This window comes from Ranitomeya imitator, chromosome 3 (genome assembly GCF_032444005.1).
Source record: "Ranitomeya imitator isolate aRanImi1 chromosome 3, aRanImi1.pri, whole genome shotgun sequence".
Lineage (NCBI taxonomy): Eukaryota > Metazoa > Chordata > Amphibia > Anura > Dendrobatidae > Ranitomeya > Ranitomeya imitator.
Genome location: NC_091284.1, coordinates 187,878,469 through 187,899,301, shown reverse-complemented (window position 1 = coordinate 187,899,301; position 20,833 = coordinate 187,878,469). Strand labels below are relative to the sequence as shown.

Below are 20,833 nucleotides of genomic sequence, written 5' to 3'. Positions count from 1 at the left end.
CATGAGGGTGCGCTGTATACTATGAGGATGTGCGCTGTATACTATGAGGCTGCGCTGTATACTATGAGGCTGTGCGCTGTATACCATCAGGCTGCACTGTATACCATGAGGCTGCGCTGTATAATATGAGGCTGTGTGCTGTATACTATGAGGCTGTGTGCTGTATGCCATGAGGCTGCACTGTATACTATGAGGCTGTGTGCTGTATACTATGAGGCTGTGTGCTGTATGCCATGAGGCTGCGCTGTATACTATGAGGATGTGCGCTGTATACTATGAGGCTGTGCGCTGTATACCATGAGGCTGCACTGTATACCATGAGGCTGCGCTGTATACCATGAGGCTGCGCTGTATACCATGAGGCTGCGCTGTATACCATGAGGCTGCGCTGTATACCATGAGGCTGCGCTGTATACTATGAGGCTGTGCTGTATATTATGAGGCTGCGCCGTATACTATGAGGCTGCGCCGTATACTATGAGGCTGCGCCGTTCTGTCCCCATCATTCTTTCTCAGACGGTGGAAAGAGGCTGGGAAACAAGCGTTGAACGACTTCAGTATTGTCGATCACACTCATTTAGGGGCCTGAACTCAGTGCTTGTAAATACAACCGAAAAGCTTATGTGTGATGTGCAATATGTTAGGATTTGAGGCCCCATTTTAAACTTTGTCTAGGGCCCCACTTTGCCTATAACCGGCCCTGCCTGCAGGGTGGCTAATAATGAGGGCAAACTGGCCAGTTTATCTGGCTTTGGGGGGCCCCTGGCTAGATTGCCATCATGGGATTGCAGCTCCGCTGCCTGCAAGAGAAAAAGGCAGTGGAGCGGAGCTGCAGGGAATGGATCCATCCTGCTTCCTGCCACACAGCAGTGGCTAAATGACATCATCATTCAGCGCCGCGGCTGTGTGAGACAGGAAGCTGCCGGCGATGGTGCGGCTTCAGGATACCGTGCAAGCAGAGGTGAGGTGTGTGTGTGTGCAGAGAGGTGAATGGTGCTGTGTGTGTAGGTGGAGGAGAGGGCAATGATGGGGGTGATGGGGCAGAAGGAAATGATTGGGTTGATGGAGAGGGCAATGATAGGGGTGGTGGGGCAGGAGGAAATGATGGTGGCAGTGGAAAGGACAATGATGGGGGTGGTGGGGAGGAGGCAATGATGGAGGTGGTGGAATGGGCAATGATATGGGGTGGTGGGGGAGAAAGCAATAATGTAGGTTGTGAAGAGGGAAATTATGGGGGTGGGGGAGAGGGCAATAATGGGATGTGGGGATTTTATTATGGGTTTAAGAACAGGGGGAGGTGGATGAAGACATTATTATCGATTATTATGATTAGCACAGTCCCTTAGTATAAAGTGTACTCACTTATGTATAGCACAGTCCCTTAGCTTTGTCGCCTTAAAAGGAGGGGGGCCCAGGCACATTTCCTGCACAGGGGCCCCAAGCTGTCTGTGTCCGCCCCTGCTGCCATGTCTATATGAATAAAAGTAGTCTTGTTCGAGTGTATATAGTAACTATTTATGATTTGTAGGCTCATTTTCTTACTCTTCCTCAAATATGTTTTCATTTAAAAACTAAAGGATCACTATAAAACTCCTCTGTTTTGATTTGTAGAATACTTGTTGTTACATTGCACACTGACACAGTCCAGGCTCCACAGAGGATGTATTGCATAATTCTTGCTTGCAGTTAATGCCTTAGGAAATGATACTGTAATTAAAAGTTGTATTAAACCTACTTTTTTAACATGATTTCCAGTGTTTCTTTCTCTTTTTTGGCTTCTTTGATTTGATTTGTGACTTTTGCCAAAAATTCCTCTAGGTTCTCCAACAAATGAGGTTCTTCATGGCCAAGTCTGGTCCACAGTTTCCAGATTTCAGTTTCACTTGAATTACATAAAAAAAACATATGTTAATTATCTTGACTCCCCAGTTGGCCCTACTTTCTTTAAATATTGAACAAATAGATCAATCGCTGAGGCTACTTATTTTACATATTTTTTTAGTGACCAAAAAAACATATAGCTTTTTTTTTTTGAAATTCCCAAATATCCCCTCTATGCAAGATTTAATAAATAAAATTACTTTACACAAATCATATGAAAATAAATTAGCTTTAACAAACAACTGTTTTCATAAATCTGATAGAAAATGGCACCGTTGGCTGGAGTTATTTCCTTAAGGGCAAATATTATTATTGTTTTAAGGTTTACTGTTATGATATATGAATCTATAAGGAATTCTTGTATGAAAATCTATTGTTTTCCTTCTTTTTTTTTCCCTATTCCTGTTTCCCATCCCCCTTTTTTTCTGTCCTTTATCTTCATAAAATTTAAAACCCAATAAAGTTTATTGGAAAAGAAAAAAAAAACATTTTAATATTTTTTCTGTAATTTAAATTAACAAAATGAGCACATTTTGAAACAAAATGTTTATTAATGTGGTGCATCTAAAATAAGGAATGTAGAATCTAGTATGCTTCTTCTTTACATGTTTATAGGTCAACATGGTAACAGACTACAGACCAAGTCTATGTGTTATTCTGATCCTTATGTGTTTCATTCAGATATATTAGCTACCAATTTGTCAGTTCATGATGGAGCCATTCTCACCTTTCTGACTAGGCACATTTTCCAATTATCATACAAGTGCTTATAATGGCTCTTAAAAAATTTCTCCTTAGGATGTTCAAATAATTTTTTATTCTTTTTCTTGTGGTATATGGGGTTTAATTGTTATGCAATTTTTGTATTCTTGGGTATTTTGCTGATAGCATGGGAAAACATAAAGAAAAGTAGGAGATGCTTATCTATTTTTTTAATTTATATTTTTACAACCACAAAAAACTTCTACAACATTTAAAATTGAGTTTCCCTTTTTGTACAAATTATCTATATATTTTGGACATATTTTTTTCTGACGATGCTGTGCTAGAAACAAAACTAATGATGATTTTTTTTTGTTTTATTATTATTTTCTTGCCTTTTTATCTTTTTTTTTTTTACTAACAAAACGTGCCCCTTTTAAGGCCTTATAAGACTTTTGGGGGGAATTTTAAAATATTAATGCACTCATTTAATGCTGATTATCCCTGTTACTGGAGCTGGTATGATAGCCCCAGTTACAGGGGAAATCTACTTGCTTGGCAGCATTGCAGAGCTGAATGGGCCTCTGAGGACCCAGCAACTCCTGCTCTCCCACTACAACCAGTAATCATATGATCATTTGATCTAAAGCGCTAACTGCAGGATACACATCACTTGTTAGAATTCAAAAAGTAGGAATAAAAGTGCACCACTCACCCATATCCTTTGAATTAAAAGTCCTGTATTCCACACACATGGACATCATTCTTTGGAATGGACCCGTAGAAGCGACAGTTCAGACGCAAAATGTCCGTAGTCCATTGTTTCTCCTCTCCCCTGCTTTAACTCCTGTTTTTACCTGATCACCGCAAAGATTGATGTCCATGTGTGTGGAATAAAGGACTTTTAATTCAAAGGATATGGGTGACTGCTGCTTTTCTATTCATACTTTTAGAATTCATGCAAAACTTTGAGCTGTGCACCACCCAGTTATACCCTATAAGAAGTTGTATATGGATTGCCATCCATACCAATATTTGCAGATCAAACAGTTGGTACCTCTTTAATCCTCTACATGGTCTATATCACTTGCTACTGTTGTGTTTACAGAGACCAGGAAGACAGACTTGGCAATAAATCATGTTTGCCTTTTCTGTGGAGAGTTTAGATGTGTCTAACAACCAGCTCCCCATCTCCAAAGCTGCAATATATCATGCAAATGGCTTTCTCTGCATCACTGCACAGTAAACTGCGGACCACCAAGACATGTAAAGTCTATAGGCAGTCCAGGACTGGATAAATAGATTCTAATAATAGTTATTTCAAAATCCAGGTATAAAATGAAGCTTTTGTTGAAAATGCTGTGCAGATACATAATCAACATGTAATGAGACAAGTGGATCTTATTTCAATTTAATAAATAAAGGTAGCTAAAGCAATTTGAACTTCAAATTCCCTGAGCACTGTGTGCACAATGTGGTGAAACGCTACCTGAGTGGATTAGGGAACACTCGCTTGGCACGGGATTTAAGCCCTCAGGCACGATTTCTCCACTTAAGTCAGTCTATTTGGTTTATTAAACATCATAACCCACATAACATACAGTCTATTTCATTACATCCATGAACTTATCATGACCAACAGTCTGTTCATGCGGTAGATAAACTTCTCTGCCATATATTACAATCCCCTTTGTCCGGGGTTACCTTTCAGGAGCTCCGGCTCCACACACTGACTCCTGCCAGTGCTGGTTCACAGGGGAAAGCTGCCTCACTGGGATCACCATCCTTGTGATCGCTGGGATCACCTCAGATAGTCCAGACCCACAGTAGGAACTGTAGCTTCCCTTACACATAGGCCATCAGTCTTTGGTCTCACCAGGTGCTTCCAGGACTCCAGTCCACTCCAGGATAATCCAAAACCCTGACCATTCCAGGACTCACACTCTGAGCAGGTGCTTGTAGGACTCCAGTCCATCCCAGGACAATCCAACACCCTGAGCATTCAGGTCCACAGTCTCTCTAGGTGCTTTCAGGAAACCTCCACTCACAGGAGCTTCCAACACAGACCGTCCAGGACCTTGCACATGGACCAAACAGATGCATACAATCTGACCATGTAACCAGACCTCAGTCACATTATATGGTTGTAACCACTCCCCTAGATGGGAGTGTGTGTGGTTAGCCAGTCCCACCCAGCTCACCAGCTAACCCTATAAGCCCGCCCTTACAAGTAAACACAACAAACTTTTATGGAACTATAAGTCCCAGCATAACCATATCATTTTGGGCTTACAGCGCAGTGCACCTCTGCGACACATACCGGCCATTTACAATCCTGCTGGACTTTGTCTCATCACCATAATTATGCCTCCAAGCCCATCCTGAACCACACACACAGCACCCCCTGGCTGTAACATGGGTCACCGCACCACAACAAATATTAAGCAATTTGCATTTTTGATGGTTCATTTTATTATTGAACATCTACAGTGCTATCAGTCAATCCAAAAGAAGAAGGGGAGAGTTTAGTAAGAGGGAACCTGATTAGTAAAGAGTTGCAATAGTCCAGACGAGAGCGAATAAGAGCAATAGTAAGCTTTTTTGCACAGTCAAACATAAGAAAAGGTTGAATTCTAGAGATATTTTTGAGATGTAACTGACATGAGCAAGCAAGTTATTGGTGTAGGGGGTGAATGAAAAATCGGAATCAAATATGACCCTAAGACAGCTGGCATGTTGCTGGGGAATAATGGTAGAACCACATGTGGAAACGTTAATATCGGCATTAGTAGAGGAAGGAAACACAAGGAGTTCAGTTTTTGACAGATTCAGTTTTAGGTTCAGGGAGGACATGATGTTAGAGACAGCAGAAAATCAATCACTGGTATTTTGTAGTAATTCAGGAGTGATGTCAGGAAACAATGGGTATAATTGGGTTTCCCCAGAATATAGATGGTACTGAAAGCTGAATCTACCAATGGTTTTTCCAATATGGGCAGTTTATAAGTAGAAGAGGAGTGGGCCTAGGACTGATCCTTGAGGATTCCCAACAGTAAGGGAAAGATAGGAAGAAGAGCCCTCAAAAGATACAGTGAGGAAGCAGCCAGAGAGGTAAAAGTAGAACAAGGAGGGAGCAGTATCCTTAAAGCCACTAGCACGGATCATAGTGACGAGGAGCCAGTGATCCACAGTGTTGAATAAGGCAGAGAGATCAAAGGGAATAAGCAGGGAGTAGTAACCATTAGATTTAGCATTTGGTTGATCATTAGAAAATTTAGTAACGGCACTTTCAGTAGAGTGTAAGGAGCTGAAACCAGATTGGAAAGGGTCAAGAAAAAAGTTATCTGAAAGATAGAGGATTAGATGAGAGTGGAAGAGACATTCCAGAAATTTAGAAATGAATGGAAGATTAGAGGCAGGTCTGTAGTTAGCAGTGCAGTTCTGGTGAAGGGATTTTTTTTAAGTAATGGATGTATGCTGGCATCTTTAAATGAGGAGTGAAAGATACCAGAGGAGAGAGAGAGATTAAATATTTTAGTTACATGAGTGATGACAGCTGGGGAAAAGGACTGAAAGAGATGTGAGGGAATAAGGTTACTGTTACAGGTAGTAGAGCGAGAAGATGCAAGAAGTCTGTTTACATCTTCTTCTGTGACTGTTTTTAAAAACAGAAAGGGAGTTAGATGCAGAGCGGGAGGGAGGACAATGCACGATATCAGGGGATTGGAAGAAAATTGCCTGTTGGATCTGGTCATTTTTTTTTTTATTAACCCCTCTGTGACCTTAGACGTACTATCCCGTCGAGGTGCCCTGGGCTTATCTGACCCTGGATGGGATAATATGTCATAGCGATCGGCAGCGCTCACGGGGGGAGCACCGCCGATCGCGGCCGGGTGTCAGCTGCCTATCGCAGCTGACATCCGGCACTATGTGCCAGGAGCGGTCACGGACCGCCCCCCGGCACATTAACCCCCGGCACACCGCGATCAAAGATGATCGCGATGTGCCGGCTGTACAGGGAAGCACCGCGCAGGGAGGGGGCTCCCTGCGGGCTTCCCTGAGCCCCCCGCAGCAACGCGATGTGATCGCGTTGCTGCGAGGGTCTTACCTCCTTCCCTCCCTGCTCCAGGCCCGGATCCAAGATGGCCGCGGATCCGGGTCCTGCAGGGAGGGAGGTGGCTTCACACAGCCTGCTCAGAGCAGGCACTGTGAAGGCTGCAGCGCTGCATGTCAGATCAGTGATCTGACAGAGTGCTGTGCAAACTGTCAGATCACTGATCTGTGATGTCCCCACCTGGGACAAAGTAAAAAAGTAAAAAAAAAAATTTCCAAATGTGTAAAAAAAAAAAAAAAAAAAAAAAAAAAAAATATTCCTAAATAATGAAAAAAAAAAAATATTATTCCCATAAATACATTTCTTCATCTAAATAAAAAAAAACAATAAAAATGCACATATTTAGTATCGCCGCGTCCGTAACGACCCGACCTATAAAACTGGCCCACTAGTTAACCCCTTCAGTAAACACCGTAAGAAAAAAAAAAAAAAAAACGAGGCAAAAAACAACGCTTTATTATCATACCGCCAAACAAAAAGTGGAATAACACGCGATCAAAAATACAGATATAAATAACCATGGTACCGCTGAAAGCGTCATCTTGTCCCGCAAAAAACGAGCTGCCAGACAGCATCATCAGCAAAAAAATAAAAAAGTTATAGTCCTCAGAATAAAGCGATGCAAAAATAATTATTTTTTCTGTAAAATAGTTTTTATCGTATAAAAGCGCCAAAACATAAAAAAATGATATAAATGAGGTGTGCTGTAATCGTACTGACACGAAGAATAAAACTGCTTTATCAATTTTACCAAACGCGGAACGGTATAAACGCCTCCCCCAAAAGAAATTCATGAATAGCTGGTTTTTGGTCATTCTTCCTCACAAAAATCGGAATAAAAAGCGATCAAAAAATGTCACATGCCCGAAAATGTTACCAATAAAAATGTCAACTCGTCCCGCAAAAAACAAGACCTCACATGACTCTGTGGACCAAAATATGGAAAAATTATAGCTCTCAAAATGTGGTAACGCAAAAAATATTTTTTGCAATAAAAAGCGTCTTTCAGTGTGTGACGGCTGCCAATCATAAAAATCCGCTAAAAAACTCGCTATAAAAGTAAATCAAACCCCCCTTCATCACCCCCTTAGTTATGGAAAAAAAAAAATGTATTTATTTCCATTTTCCCGTTAGGGTTAGGGCTAGGGTTAGGGCTAGGGTTAGGGCTAGGGTTAGGGCTAGGGTTAGGGCTAGAGTTAGGGCTAGGAATAGGGTTAGGGTTAGGGCTAGGGTTAGGGCTAGGGTTAGGGCTAGGGTTAGGGCTAGGGTTAGGGTTGGGGCTACAGTTAGGGTTGGGGCTAAAGTTAGGGTTTAGATTACATTTACAGTTGGGAATAGGGCTAGGGTTAGGGCTAGGGTTAGGGTTAGGGTTAGGGCTAAGGTTATGGTTAGGGCTAGGGTTAGGGTTGGGGCTACAGTTAGGGTTGGGGCTAAAGTTAGGGTTTAGATTACATTTACAGTTGGGAATAGGGTTGGGATTAGGGTTAGGGGTGTGTCAGGGTTAGAGGTGTGGTTAGGGTTACCGTTGGAATTAGGGTTAGGGGTGTGTTTGGATTAGGGTTTCAGTTATAATTGGGGGGTTTCCACTATTTAGGCACATCAGGGGCTCTCCAAATACGACATGGTGTCCGATCTCAATTCCAGCCAATTCTGCGTTGAAAAAGTAAAACAGTGCTCCTTCCCTTCCGAGCTCTCCCATGTGCCCAAACAGGGGTTTACCCCAACATATGCAGTATCAGCGTACTCAGGACAAATAGGACAACAACTTTTGTGGTCCAATTTCTCCTGTTACCCTTGGGAAAATACAAAACTGGGGGCTAAAAAATAATTTTTGTGGGGGAAAAAAAAAGATTTTTTATTTTCACGGCTCTGCGTTATAAACTGTAGTGAAACACTTGGGGGTTCAAAGTTCTCACAACACATCTAGATAAGTTCATTGAGGGGTCTAGTTTCCAATATGGGGTCACTTGTGGGGGGTTTCTACTGTTTAGGTACATTAGGGGCTCTGCAAACGCAATGTGACGCCTGCAGACCAATCCATCTAAGTCTGCATTCCAAATGATGCTCTTTCCCTTCCGAGCCCTCCCATGCGCCCAAACGGTGGTTCCCCCCCACATATCGGGTATCAGCGTACTCAGGACAAATTGGACAACAACATTTAGGGTCCAATTTCTCCTGCTACCCTTGGAAAAATACAAAACTGGGGGCTAAAATATAATTTTTGTGGAAAAAAAATATTTTTTATTTGCACGGCTCTGCGTTATAAAACTGTAGTGAAATACTTGGGGGTTCAAAGCTCTCACAACACATCTAGATGAGTTCCTTAGGGGGTCTACTTTCCAAAATGGTGTCACTTGTGGGGGGTTTCTACTGTTTAGGTACATTAGGGGCACTGCAAACGCAATGTGACGCCTGCTGACCATTCCATCTAAGTCTGCATTCCAAATGGCGCTCCTTCCCTTCCGAGCCTTCCCATGCGCCCAAATGGTGGTTCCCCCGCCACATATGGGGTATCAGCGTACTCAGGACAAATTGGACAACAACTTTTGGGGTCCATTTTCTCCTGTTACCCTAGGGAAAATACAAAACTGGGGGCTAAAAAATAATTTTTGTGGGAAAAAACTTTTGTTTTATTTTTATGGCTCTGCATTATAAACTTCTGTGAAGCCCTTGGTGGGTCAAAGTGCTCACCACACATCCAGATAAGTTCCTTAGGGGGTCTACTTTCCAAAATGGTGTCACTTGTGGGGGGTTTCAATGTTTAGGCACATCAGTAGCTCTCCAAATGCAACATGGCGTCCCATCTCAATTCCTGTCAATTTTGGCATGAAGAGTCAAACGGTGCTCCTTCCCTTCCGAGCTCTACCATGTGCCCAAACAGTGGTTTACCCCCACATATGGGGTATCAGCGTACTCAGGACAGATTGTACAACAACTTTTGGGGTCCATTTTCTCCTGTTACCCTTGGTAAAATAAAACAAATTGGAGCTGAAGTAAATTTTTTGTGAAAAAAGTTAAATGTTCATTTTTATTTAAACATTCCAAAAATTCCTATTAAACACCTGAAGGGTTAATAAACTTCTAGAATGTTGTTTTGAGCACCTTGTGGGGTGCAGTTTTTAGAATGGTGTCACACTTGGGTATTTTCTATCATTTAGACCCCTCAAAATGACTTCAAATGAGATGTGGTCCCTAAAAAAGAAATGGTGTTGTAAAAATGAGAAATTGCTGGTCAACTTTTAACCCTTATAACTCCCTAACAAAAAAAAAATTTGGTTCCAAAATTATGCTGATGTAAAGGAGACATGTGGGAAATGTTACTTATTAAGTATTTTGTGTGACATATCTCTGTGATTTAATTGCATAAAAATTCAATGTTTGAAAATTGCGAAATTTTCATAATTTTTGCCAAATTTCCGTTTTTTTCACAAATAAACGCAGGTACTATCAAATAAATTTTACCACTATCATGAAGTACAATATGTCTCGAGAAAACAATGTCAGAATCACCAGGATCCGTTGAAGCGTTCCAGAGTTATAACCTCATAAAGGGACAGTGGTCAGAATTGTAAAAATTGGCCTGGTCATTGACGTGCAAACCACCCTTGGGGGTAAAGGGGTTAATTGGCCAGATTGGCAGTGTTGATGTCGGTGGTGCACCGGACCTGCACTGTTGGCATGAGGAGAGAATAAAAAGCATTAAAGAGTGGTTTAGGATTATTGGATAGTGCGGTAATAAAGTTGTTAAAGTAGATTTGTTTGGAGAGGTGAAGGACAGAGTTGTATGTTTTTAGCATAAACTTGTAATGGATGAAATCTTAGGCCAGATTGGATTTCCTTCACAGACGTTCTGCACACCTGGAGCACTGCTGGAGAAAACTTGTTTGCAGTGTTTGCCAGAGTTGTGGCAATCTGTGCTGAGTTGTTATAAATTTAGGAGGGGCAGCTTCATCCAGAGCACTTTGCTTTGAAACATTACAATGTAATATTGCAGAGTCAGGACATGAGAAGGAGGAGATTAGGGTCAATGATGACTGAAAAATCTTCATAAGTTTCTGGGTATTAATGGCAAGTATATTTTTATAAGTGTGGTACGTTGGGGTTTCCTGAGCAGGGTGACAGTTGTTGTCAGAGAATGAAAGAAGATTGTGGTCAGAAGAAGAACAGATCCCATGTATCTCCATCTTCATGCGTAGGAGAGTTAGTAAACTATGAAAGAGATAAAATTTGAGTGAAAACTGTGGAAAGGCGATACGTCAATTGGAATGATAAAGTCCTCCATGATGAAAGTGGGGATATCACAGGATAGAAAGTGTGGAAGCCAGGTAGCAAATTGATCCAGGAAACAATGGGAGGGGCTTGGAGAGCGGTTCACAACTGCCATTCGCAGGGAGAGGGTCCAGTAAAGTCTGACAGCATGGACCTCAAAAGAAGGTACTGGGGGAGAACCAGAAAAGTACATTTTGTTTGAAGGAGCAGACCAACACCTCCACCTTGTTTGTTGTCAGGTCTGGAGTTATGTGATAATGTAGTCTACCATACGAGTGAGCAGCAGTGGCGGTGGTGTCCGGCTGCTGTATCCAGGTTTCAATAAGAGCCAGAAGGGTATGAAAATTTGAAAGGAAAAAGTAATGTATGTAGGAGAGTTTTTTACACACTGACTGCAAGGAACATTTATGAGATTGACAAGGTTTCTGAGTGTAGCAGAGGAGGAGTTAAACTTACTATTATGAAGGTCCGGGGTTAGGAGGCATATCTCCTGCAACTAGGAGTAGGAGAATAGAGAGTGTGCAGATGGTTAAGTGATTTGTGATATTGTCTCTTGTGATGTATGGTGGAGGGAATGGATCTATGTGGCTTAGGATTGTGAAAAGAGCGTGAGAGATTTACATAGTAGAGGGGAGGAGAAGGGTTGATATGGATGAAGTGCACAGAGTGTGTGAAAGAGCGGTAGATGTGAGTAATTGCAGCAGCTAGAACGTAAATCACACAAATACATACAGTGAATAAATTTTGCAATGCAAATGACCTGGAAACAGGTTTCTTTGAATGTGGGGTTGCAAAAACTTGCTGACAGGTTCCCTTTAAAGACAAAATAATAAAGGGCCAGAAAACGTAATTTAATAATAAAAAAAGGTCATAGTTAAAGATTTGTCTTTTAATGGAAGTAAAGCAAAATCCTCACTCTTCGAACACACTGTGCGCTCCAAGCTGTTCCATAAAGGACTTAAATTGTTTCCTTTCCTCTGTGTCTGCTTCCTCTAATGACAGAGTATGAGGAAACTCCGTCATTCTTTTTGTCGATTTTCTTTTCCTTGTTTGAGTCCACTGATTCCCACTTGAATTGATGAGGTTTTCTAAAATACACAGAAAAGGGTAATTAATTAACCAAGAAAAAATAGTAACTGATGTCTTGTAAAAGATGTTATCATAGTGAGCATAGACTTGAGGCTGTTAGGTTACAAAAAATCAGGAAAAGTAATAATGATTCAGCAAAAGAGGCCTTACTTGTTTCTGTCTAAGTTTTCATTCTTCTTTAGTTTCATTTTCAAATAAATAGTTTATGTCTATGGCAAATCCAATAAACAATATCATGAGCCATGGAAATATGTCACACCACATCTTTCCTTAGCCATATTGGAATAGATCCACAACAGAAGTGAAATATAAAGTTGTGATCAAGGTTCTCTTTGCTTTGGATTCTCTCTTGCACTAAGCCAAAAAGTCATGAAAAACTACTAAAAGTAAGCTGGGCTAAATATAAGATTTTCCAAATACCAGCCAAAAATTGTAATAGACTGGTAACATGATGGTATAAATCTAGCTTCCAGTTTGTGATGTTACAAATGTAGCTTCCATTTGTTTGATTAACTTACTTACACTGTTGTTACTACAGGCTGTTTACAGCTAGTAGTTGCTTCCCATGGGCCCATATGATACTTCTGTCTCATAGCAGGAGATCTGTCATGATTCTGCTGTCAGGAGTCCCAGAACCAGGGGCTCCTTCACTGTCCCTACCACTAGGGGCATTCTAGCTCGCCCTGTTCCCTGAATTACTTCTGAAGACGCTGGGGCCACATACCTTGCCTTAGCTCCTGAATCCGCCCTCAGTCTGTACCCTTCCTCCACCCAGGGAATAGGGGAGTAGTAGTGTACCGTAATACAACAACCAGACTAACAAGGTAATACAAACATGGATAAAGGAAAATACCAATCATACAAATATACACACAAAAACAAGTAAACACCAGGGAGTGGAGGATGGGGTTAAACCAAAGTAGAAGAAAGGTAATTATTACAAACTCAAAGCCTAGCAACAGTCACATATAAAACCACCAAATGCTTTCTCCAATAACAACCACCAAGAACCTCCAGCCATGCAGCATAAGCTATCTCTGACAATGAGTGGTAGCCAGGGCCTGGTTTATATAGGAGACGAGAGTGGCTAACAGTGCAAAGCTGAGAGCCTTAATATAGGAAAGCTTCTGGGAGCTCTCAACTGAGCCAATTAACCCCTGCGGTGCTATAAGAAATTTACACTGTTTAATATGAAGGTGAAGTGCTTCTAATCAGTGTAGGAGTAGAAGAAATCAGACGCTGCAGTCATCTTTCTCCTCTCTGTCGCAGTAAATCCTTGACAAGATCAGTAATAAAAAAGGACCCAATAGTTGGGGTGAGGTGGGGAAAGATAGGGTCGGGAGGTGAGGTCAAAGGCTAAAAGCTTCTTAAACTGGAAATACAATGATGTTAGATGATGTTAGTATGTTCTTTGGAACATATATTAGTGTGTTCTTTGGAGTGACAGCCCCTCCGATATCATTCAGGACTTTTGAAACCAGACATAATAGACTTTGAGATATGCTTAGGATCATTGTCATGTGGGAATGTCCAAAGACACCCAAGCTTAATTTTCCTCACATAGAGTATGAAGCTTTCTCTTAACATTTCCTGACTATTGAATTCATCTTTCCCTCCATACACTGTGTGACGTTAGTCAGTACTTACAGACACACTGTGAGGTGGGGAAGTCAGGGAGTCTGAGTTCAAAAGAAAGGAGGGAATTTCCTAAACAGAGAGTTGAGGCAAATACATAGTCAGGTCACAGTCTGGGATCAGAAATCTAAGAAGGTAGCGGATCAAGACAAAGGGGCTAGGCAAACATGGTCAAAAGCAAATCCAAGGTTGGTCAACAAAGATAAAAAAACATAACTGAAAGTACAGTGCAAACACACACCAAACTGAGCAGAGATACAACTGGCATAAATAAGAGGCATACAGACAGCTAAATAGCCTGGGAATCATTATTAACAGGAGACACTTGTACTAAACCCAGCACACCCCAGCCCTAATTGGGCAACTGGACTGTCATTCACCACACTGACAGCTAAGCACGCTCAAGCCTCAGACTGGACAATTGAGCTGTCTATCATGATATTGACAGCTCAACATACCCTTACTTCAGAACTTAACAATCAGTGAACTCAGTCTCTTCCACTTCTGGGACAAAGTTAGATTTATGGGCCATGGAAACACAGCCAACAGAGTCATCAAAAAGCAGAAGAGACTGCTGCTGGCTTGAGGCTCAGACTGCTAGGCTCACTTGCAAGGGAGTGAGGTGGAAGCCGGATGAACATGGTACTCAGGTGCCAACTGTACACTTCTGGCACTGGACTGGGTGGAAGATAATGTGATGGAACTGAAACGACTCTCAGCCATCGAATGTAAAACCTTTTCAACATCTCATGGCCTCACGATTCATGCAGCGGTATTGGGGCCTACGAAAGGACGCATAACATCTTGTCACCAGAGAAACATGTTGAATTTGGGCACATAGCAGGTACAGTATGACCACATCCTCTCCCTGCATCAGCTACACCACCACCATCAACAGCAATTACCCCAGCATCACCACGTCCACATCCCCTATTTGATGCTCATTTTTGGAAGTTTTTTTTTTAAACACTATATTCTGCCACCGATATGCGTGGATGAGATGTGTCTGAGGGATGTGATCACAAATCGCTATATAAACAATGGCAGTTAGCGTTACTCGCCAACCCGTGCCACCAGTCTCTATCAGCCGTGCGTGGTGATCCGGAAGGATGATGCAGTGATACATTCAACAGGTTTATTTACAGTACCTTGGTGAGAGTGAGGACTGTAGGTTAGAGCTGTTACAGAATCACCAGATAGAGATAATAGAAGCTTCAGGTTAGAGGTAACAAGAGAATCCTTCTCCAGCTCTGCAGCACATGTATATTCCAAGATGGCACGGAGTACAAAGCAGGAAGAGAAGGAAAAAGATAGGAGGAGCTAAAGACAGAAAGGTGTTGTGGGAAAAATGCCATAACAAATATTACAGTGTGATATAGCAACGGCCAGTAGATGGCAGCAAAGTATAACAAATACAGCAAATGATAGAACCAGGCATTTTAGCACTACATAAATGTCCATGTATGACTAAAAGTCTATCAGAATAAACTGAGCAGCACACTCCCCGTCTGAAATCCTCGGATTTCACTATACCAGTCTCAAATTGGAAGTGTTTACCAGAAGTGCATGGAGGGATACCTCAACCTGTAAGATAAAAACAACGCATGCAATGCAACAATAACATATTGAATAACAAGATAGACAAATGTCTATAACGAGTTCTTGAAGTAATCCATCGGATAACCCATCTTCGGATTGGAGAAGCCGCGCTAGGCCAAACTGTCTCCAACCCATTTGTAATCCAAAGGTTGAAGTTCCTTGAAAGAGTTCCTACTGATTGGATGGATAATCAATCCTCAACTGGTATGAGTAAGATAATCTCTGATATAGGCCTAATGAAAGTTTTGGGGTCACCTTGCTTAGTAACTGTCACTTCTACCTTGCGTACCTTGCCATCGTCACTTGGAAAGGTTTTAGATATAAGTCCCATAGGCCATGTGCTTCTTTCCTCCTTCTGGTCTTTCATGAGGATAATATCTCCTACTTGTAAATTTGGCTTTACTTGTTGCCATTTTCTTCGTTTTTGGAGAAGTGTCAGGTACTCCCTCTTCCATCTATTCCAGAAACAATTAGCCAGATGTTGCACATATTTCCACCGTCTCTGATATTTGTTACCGGACACAGAGTCTTCAGGCGGGTTTGGAACAGTTCCAAGTTTCTGGGTGAGGAGAGTTGCTGGAGTGAGAATTGTAGGAGATTCTGGATCCGTAGATATGGGTACAAGTGGTCTTGAGTTTACTATAGCAGAGACTTCTGCTAAGAAAGTGGTCAAGGTCTCATGAGTGAGTCTTGAAAGATTTGAGTCCATCAGCATAGATTCCAGTATCCGACGAGTAATGCCTATCATTCTTTCCCATGATCCGCCCATATGGGAAGCATGAGGAGGATTGAAGACCCAGGAACAGCCATTGGTTGTCAAGAAGTTCTGGACTGTTGTTGAATTCAGTTGTAGTTCTCGACAGGCACCTACAAAGTTCGTTCCACAATCAGATCTTAGTTGTTTTACTGGTCCTCTGATGGAGAAGAATCGTCTTAGGGCATTAATGAAACTGGAGGAATCCATTGACTCTATCACTTCTATGTGTATTGCTCGTACACTCATGCACGTGAACAACACTGCCCAACGTTTACTTTCCGCATGCCCGCCTCTGGTCCGACGTGCAGCGACTGCCCATGGGCCAAAAACGTCCAAGCCAACATAGGTAAATGGGGGCTCTGTGCTTGTCCTATCAGCAGGCAAATCAGACATCTGTTGTTGTTGCAGTTTTCCTCTTGTCTTACGACACTGAACACAATGATGAATTAAATGTGGTGGGGCAGCACGGTGGCGCAGTGGTTAGCACAGCAGCCTTGCAGCGCTGGGGTCCTGGGTTCTAATCCCACCCAGGACAACATCTGCAAAGAGTTTGTATGTTCTCTCCGTGTTTGCGTGGGTTTCCTCCGGGCACTCCGGTTTCCTCCCACATTCCAAAGACATACTGATAGGGATTCTAGATTGTGAGTCCCATCGGGAACAGTGCTGATGCAAAAAAACTGTAAAGCGCTGCGGAATATGTTAGCGCTATATAAAAATAAAGATTATTATTATTATTATTATTAAATGGGAAACCGGTCTCTTTGCTCCCACAATCCAGAGGCCTGCAGCTCTTAAGGCACCTTCAGTGAAGTGTCTGCCTTGATGTTTGATTTTTTTCATGGTAATGTCGTATAAGTAGAGTGGTGATATGGTGATGACCAGGAATAATTAGAGGATTCTTTTCTGCCTCATCCAATTTAGCTTTGTTTAAACGACCACCAACTCTCAATAAACACCTTTCGTCAATTACTGGGTTTAAGTTGACAATGGGGCTGTTTTTAGGAACGTCTTGTTTTTTACGTATACATTCCAGTTCCTTGTGAAAAACATTCTGCTGCACATTGCGTATCACAATGAGTTCACTCAGAGCAATGTCTTCTGCAGAGAGAGGCTTATGGCAGATATGCCAACCATGACAATCAGTGCTACTGTCCTTATTGTGATAGCATTGTACAATGTGTACTAACCTTGCAATGGCACGAACCAGCCTCGTCCATCTTGAGAAGCGATCAAAACGCTGACAGTCCAAGCCAACCTTCTCCTTGAATTTGGTGATGAAGGTGCTGACATCAGGACGGATCTCTGGGTCGACATCTGGATCCTCAAGGCTGAAGCTGTCTTCGACGGCAGTCTCTTTGCATTGTTCGTGAAGGAACTCTGGTCCAGTCAACCAAGAAGAGCTTGCGAAGGCACCAATAGACAATGGTCTAGTAGCAAGGTCCGCAGGGTTAAGATGGGATTGGACGTGCTGCCATTGCTGGGGTTTGGGGGATTTCCTGATCCTTTCCACTCGGTTACTGACATAGACGTAGAAGCGTTTCGTCTGGTTGTATATGTAGCCCAGAACTACCTTACTGTCTGTGTAGAATTTTGTGTCATCCACGTGAATAGCTAGTTCGCTCTGTATGAAGTCTGCAATCTCTATGGCTAGTACAGCCCCACAGAGCTCGAGTCTGGGTATGGTGTGCTCGGGTTTAGGAGCCAGTTTAGCCTTTCCAAACAGAAATCCAACATGGGCTTCATTATTAGAGTCTACAACCTTCAAGTAAGCGACAGCGGCAATAGCTTCAGTGGAGGCATCAGCGAATACATGAATCTCCTTCCTTTGACTTGTAGTTAGGGATGCCGGAGTGTAACAACGTGGTATGTGGATCTTATCCAAGGCGCAAAGAGATTCTTTCCATGACTTCCACTTTAGTTGTTTGTCTGCAGGGAGTGGTATATCCCAGTCCTTAATGTACTCTGAGAGTTGTCTTAGCAGGAGCTTGCCTTGTATAGTCAGGGGTGCGACAAACCCAAGTGGATCATATAGACTGTTCACCACTGACAGAACCCCACGCTTAGTAAATGGTTTTTCTTCACCACTAACCTGAAAGCTGAAGGAGTCATTTAGCAAGTTCCACCTCAGGCCTAGACTTCTCTGTACTGGTGGATTGTCTGAGCCTAGGTTCAAGTCCCTAAATTCTGCGGCATGATCATTAGGGTGAAAGGCCTTCATGACAACAGCACTATTGGAGGCAATTTTATGCAATCTTAAATGAGCTTTAGAAAGCATACCTTGTGTCCATTGGAGCAGATCTATGGCTTCCTCCACTGTAGGAAGGGATTTAAGACCGTCGTCCACGTAGAAGTCCTTTTCAACGAACTGTTGGGCATCCTTCCCGAACTCCGCAGCACCATCAGAGGCGGTCCTACGTAGGCCATATGTAGCGACTGCAGGAGAAGGACTGTTTCCGAAAACGTGCACCTTCATGCGGTATTCGATCATTTCCTTGTTGGTGTCATTGTCTCGGTGCCATAGAAAACGGAGATAATTTCTGTGATCTTGTTGCACGATGAAACAATGGAACATTTGTTCGATGTCGGCGGTAATGGCGACCGGTTCCTTTCTGAATCTCATGAGCACTCCCACCAGGTTGTTAGTCAGGTTTGGACCAGTGAGGAGAACGTCATTCAGAGATACGCCGTCATGTTTAGCGTTTGAATCGAACACCACTCTGATTTGTTTCGGCTTTCTTGGATGATACACTCCAAAGGCAGGGAGATACCAGCATTCTTCATCAGCTTGCAATGGTGGAGCTGGCTCTGCAAGGTCATTGCGAAATATCTTGTCCATAAAGGCTATGAAATGTTCCTTCATTTCAGGCTTGTTCCTTAATGTTCTCTGCAGTGAGATGAATCTAGATAAGGCCTGTTCTCTGTTGTTAGGAAGCCTGGTCCTTGAAGCCTTGAAGGGTAAGGGAGCAACCCAGCGGTCCGATTCATTTTTGAAGAATCCACTGGCCATAATTTTAAGAAACTCCTTGTCTTCTATGGATAAGGCGACTTTGTTGTCATCTTTTGTTGTGTGAAACACTGTTCTCCCTAAGTCATCACCGTAGGGAGTGGGAATGATGTCAGGCTCCTGGATGCAATCAGAGAACCTCTCTTTCACTTCGTAGTGATGAAGGCATGGCTTAAAGTGAGTTGCGCGACCATTTTGGAGCACATACGTTTTACAGGCATTGACTTCGGATGCCTTGTGACTCCTATCCAGACATACATCGCCCACGATTACCCAGCCTAGGTCGAGTCTTTGGGCGTATGGAGCATCATCAGGGCCATTGCATTGTTGGCGTACCTTGTGGACCTTCAGAATGTCCCTTCCGAGTAGGATTAGAATATCAGCATTCATGTCCAGAGGAGGAATTTCATTAGTCAGGTGCCTCAAGTGGCGATGATGAAGTGCGGCTTCCGGAGTGGGAATCTCCTCCCTGTTATCAGGTATCTGGTCACATTCAATTAGGGTTGGCAAGGGTATATGCACGTTTCCCTTGATTGAAGAGACTATGTACCCAGAGGCTCTCCTGCCAAAAGTCTCAATACGACCAGAGCAGGTGTTGAGGGTGTATGGAGTCGTTTGTCCCTTTATGTTGAAGATCTCAAAGAATTTGGGCCTTGCTAGAGATCAGTTACTTTGCTCATCTATTATGGCATACATTTTGGAGACCTTGTCGGGTTGTCCTTCTGGATAGACCTTAATCAGACATACCTTGGCACAGCATTTAGGATCAGTCCCTTCTCCACATACTTCAGTACATGAGGAGGAAACAGCAGTTGCAGTTGGGTCAGGGACCTGTGGCTCCCCGCCATGCATTTGAGCAGGATTAGATGCTGCAGAAGGTTGTGAGTTGTGTGGAGCTGGTGTGGGATGCATGGCTGTGACGTGTTTATCACTGCTGCATTCAGTGCACTTAATGGCGGCCTTACAGTCCTTAGCGAGGTGGTCTGAGGAGGTGCAACACTTATAACATATCCCAAGCTCCTTGAGGGTATCTTTACGCTCCTCCAAATTCCTTGCTCTGAATCCACGGCATTCTTTAAGTGGGTGAGGCCTTTTGTGGATAGGGCACATACGGTTACTGTCCATGACTTTAGGAGCAACATTATTTGTCTTAGTGAAGGCAGGTGTAGTAAGTGGAACGTCAGTCTCTCTCACAGATACTGTGTTCCTTGAATCTCTACGTTTGGCAATGTTATCATACCTTGTAGATGATGATGATGCTGGTGGAGTAGGCTCAGTGAAGTCGAAGCTGGGATCATTCTTCTTCCGAGCTTGGTCACTGATGAACCTGGAAAAATATGAAAAGGAGGGAAAGGACACATCATGCTGCCTTTTATACTGTGAGCTGTGGTCTGCCCATTTATCCTGCATGCCGTGTGGCAACTTGGACACTATTGGATTAACGCCATGAGCAGTATCTAGGTAGCTCAGTCCTGAGAGACGTGGGTCTAATTTTGCCAATTCTATTTCCTTTAGCAGGTTGCTCAGATCTTGAAGTTTTCTATTGTCCTTGTTAGTTATCTTTGGGAAGGTTTGCAGTCTTTTAAATAAGGCACATTCTATAGCTTCTGAGCTGCCATAGGTTTGTTCCAGTCTCTCCCAGGCTGCAATAAGACCTGCATCTGAATAGTGCACATGAACTGCCCTTATTGTCTTTATGCGCTCTGCTGATTCAGGGCCTAACCAGTTAACAAGCAAATCCAGTTGTTCCTTGCCGGTGAGATTAAGGTCTTGGATCACTGCT

The 20,833-nt window shown here is 42.8% G+C and overlaps 1 protein-coding gene across 2 annotated transcripts in view; it reads right to left on the bottom strand.

Annotated features, from left to right (window-relative positions):
* LOC138673100 (EF-hand calcium-binding domain-containing protein 4B-like) overlaps positions 1-20,833 on the bottom strand; it is a 237,268-nt gene that overhangs the window by 123,236 nt on the left and 93,199 nt on the right. For both annotated transcript variants that reach the window (XM_069761704.1, XM_069761705.1), the window contains exons 4-5: positions 11,883-12,054; positions 1,736-1,882 (exon numbers count right to left, since the gene is read on the bottom strand). In XM_069761704.1, coding sequence (XP_069617805.1) covers positions 1,736-1,882; positions 11,883-12,054 — 319 coding nt within the window. The remainder of the gene's footprint in view (positions 1-1,735; positions 1,883-11,882; positions 12,055-20,833) is intronic.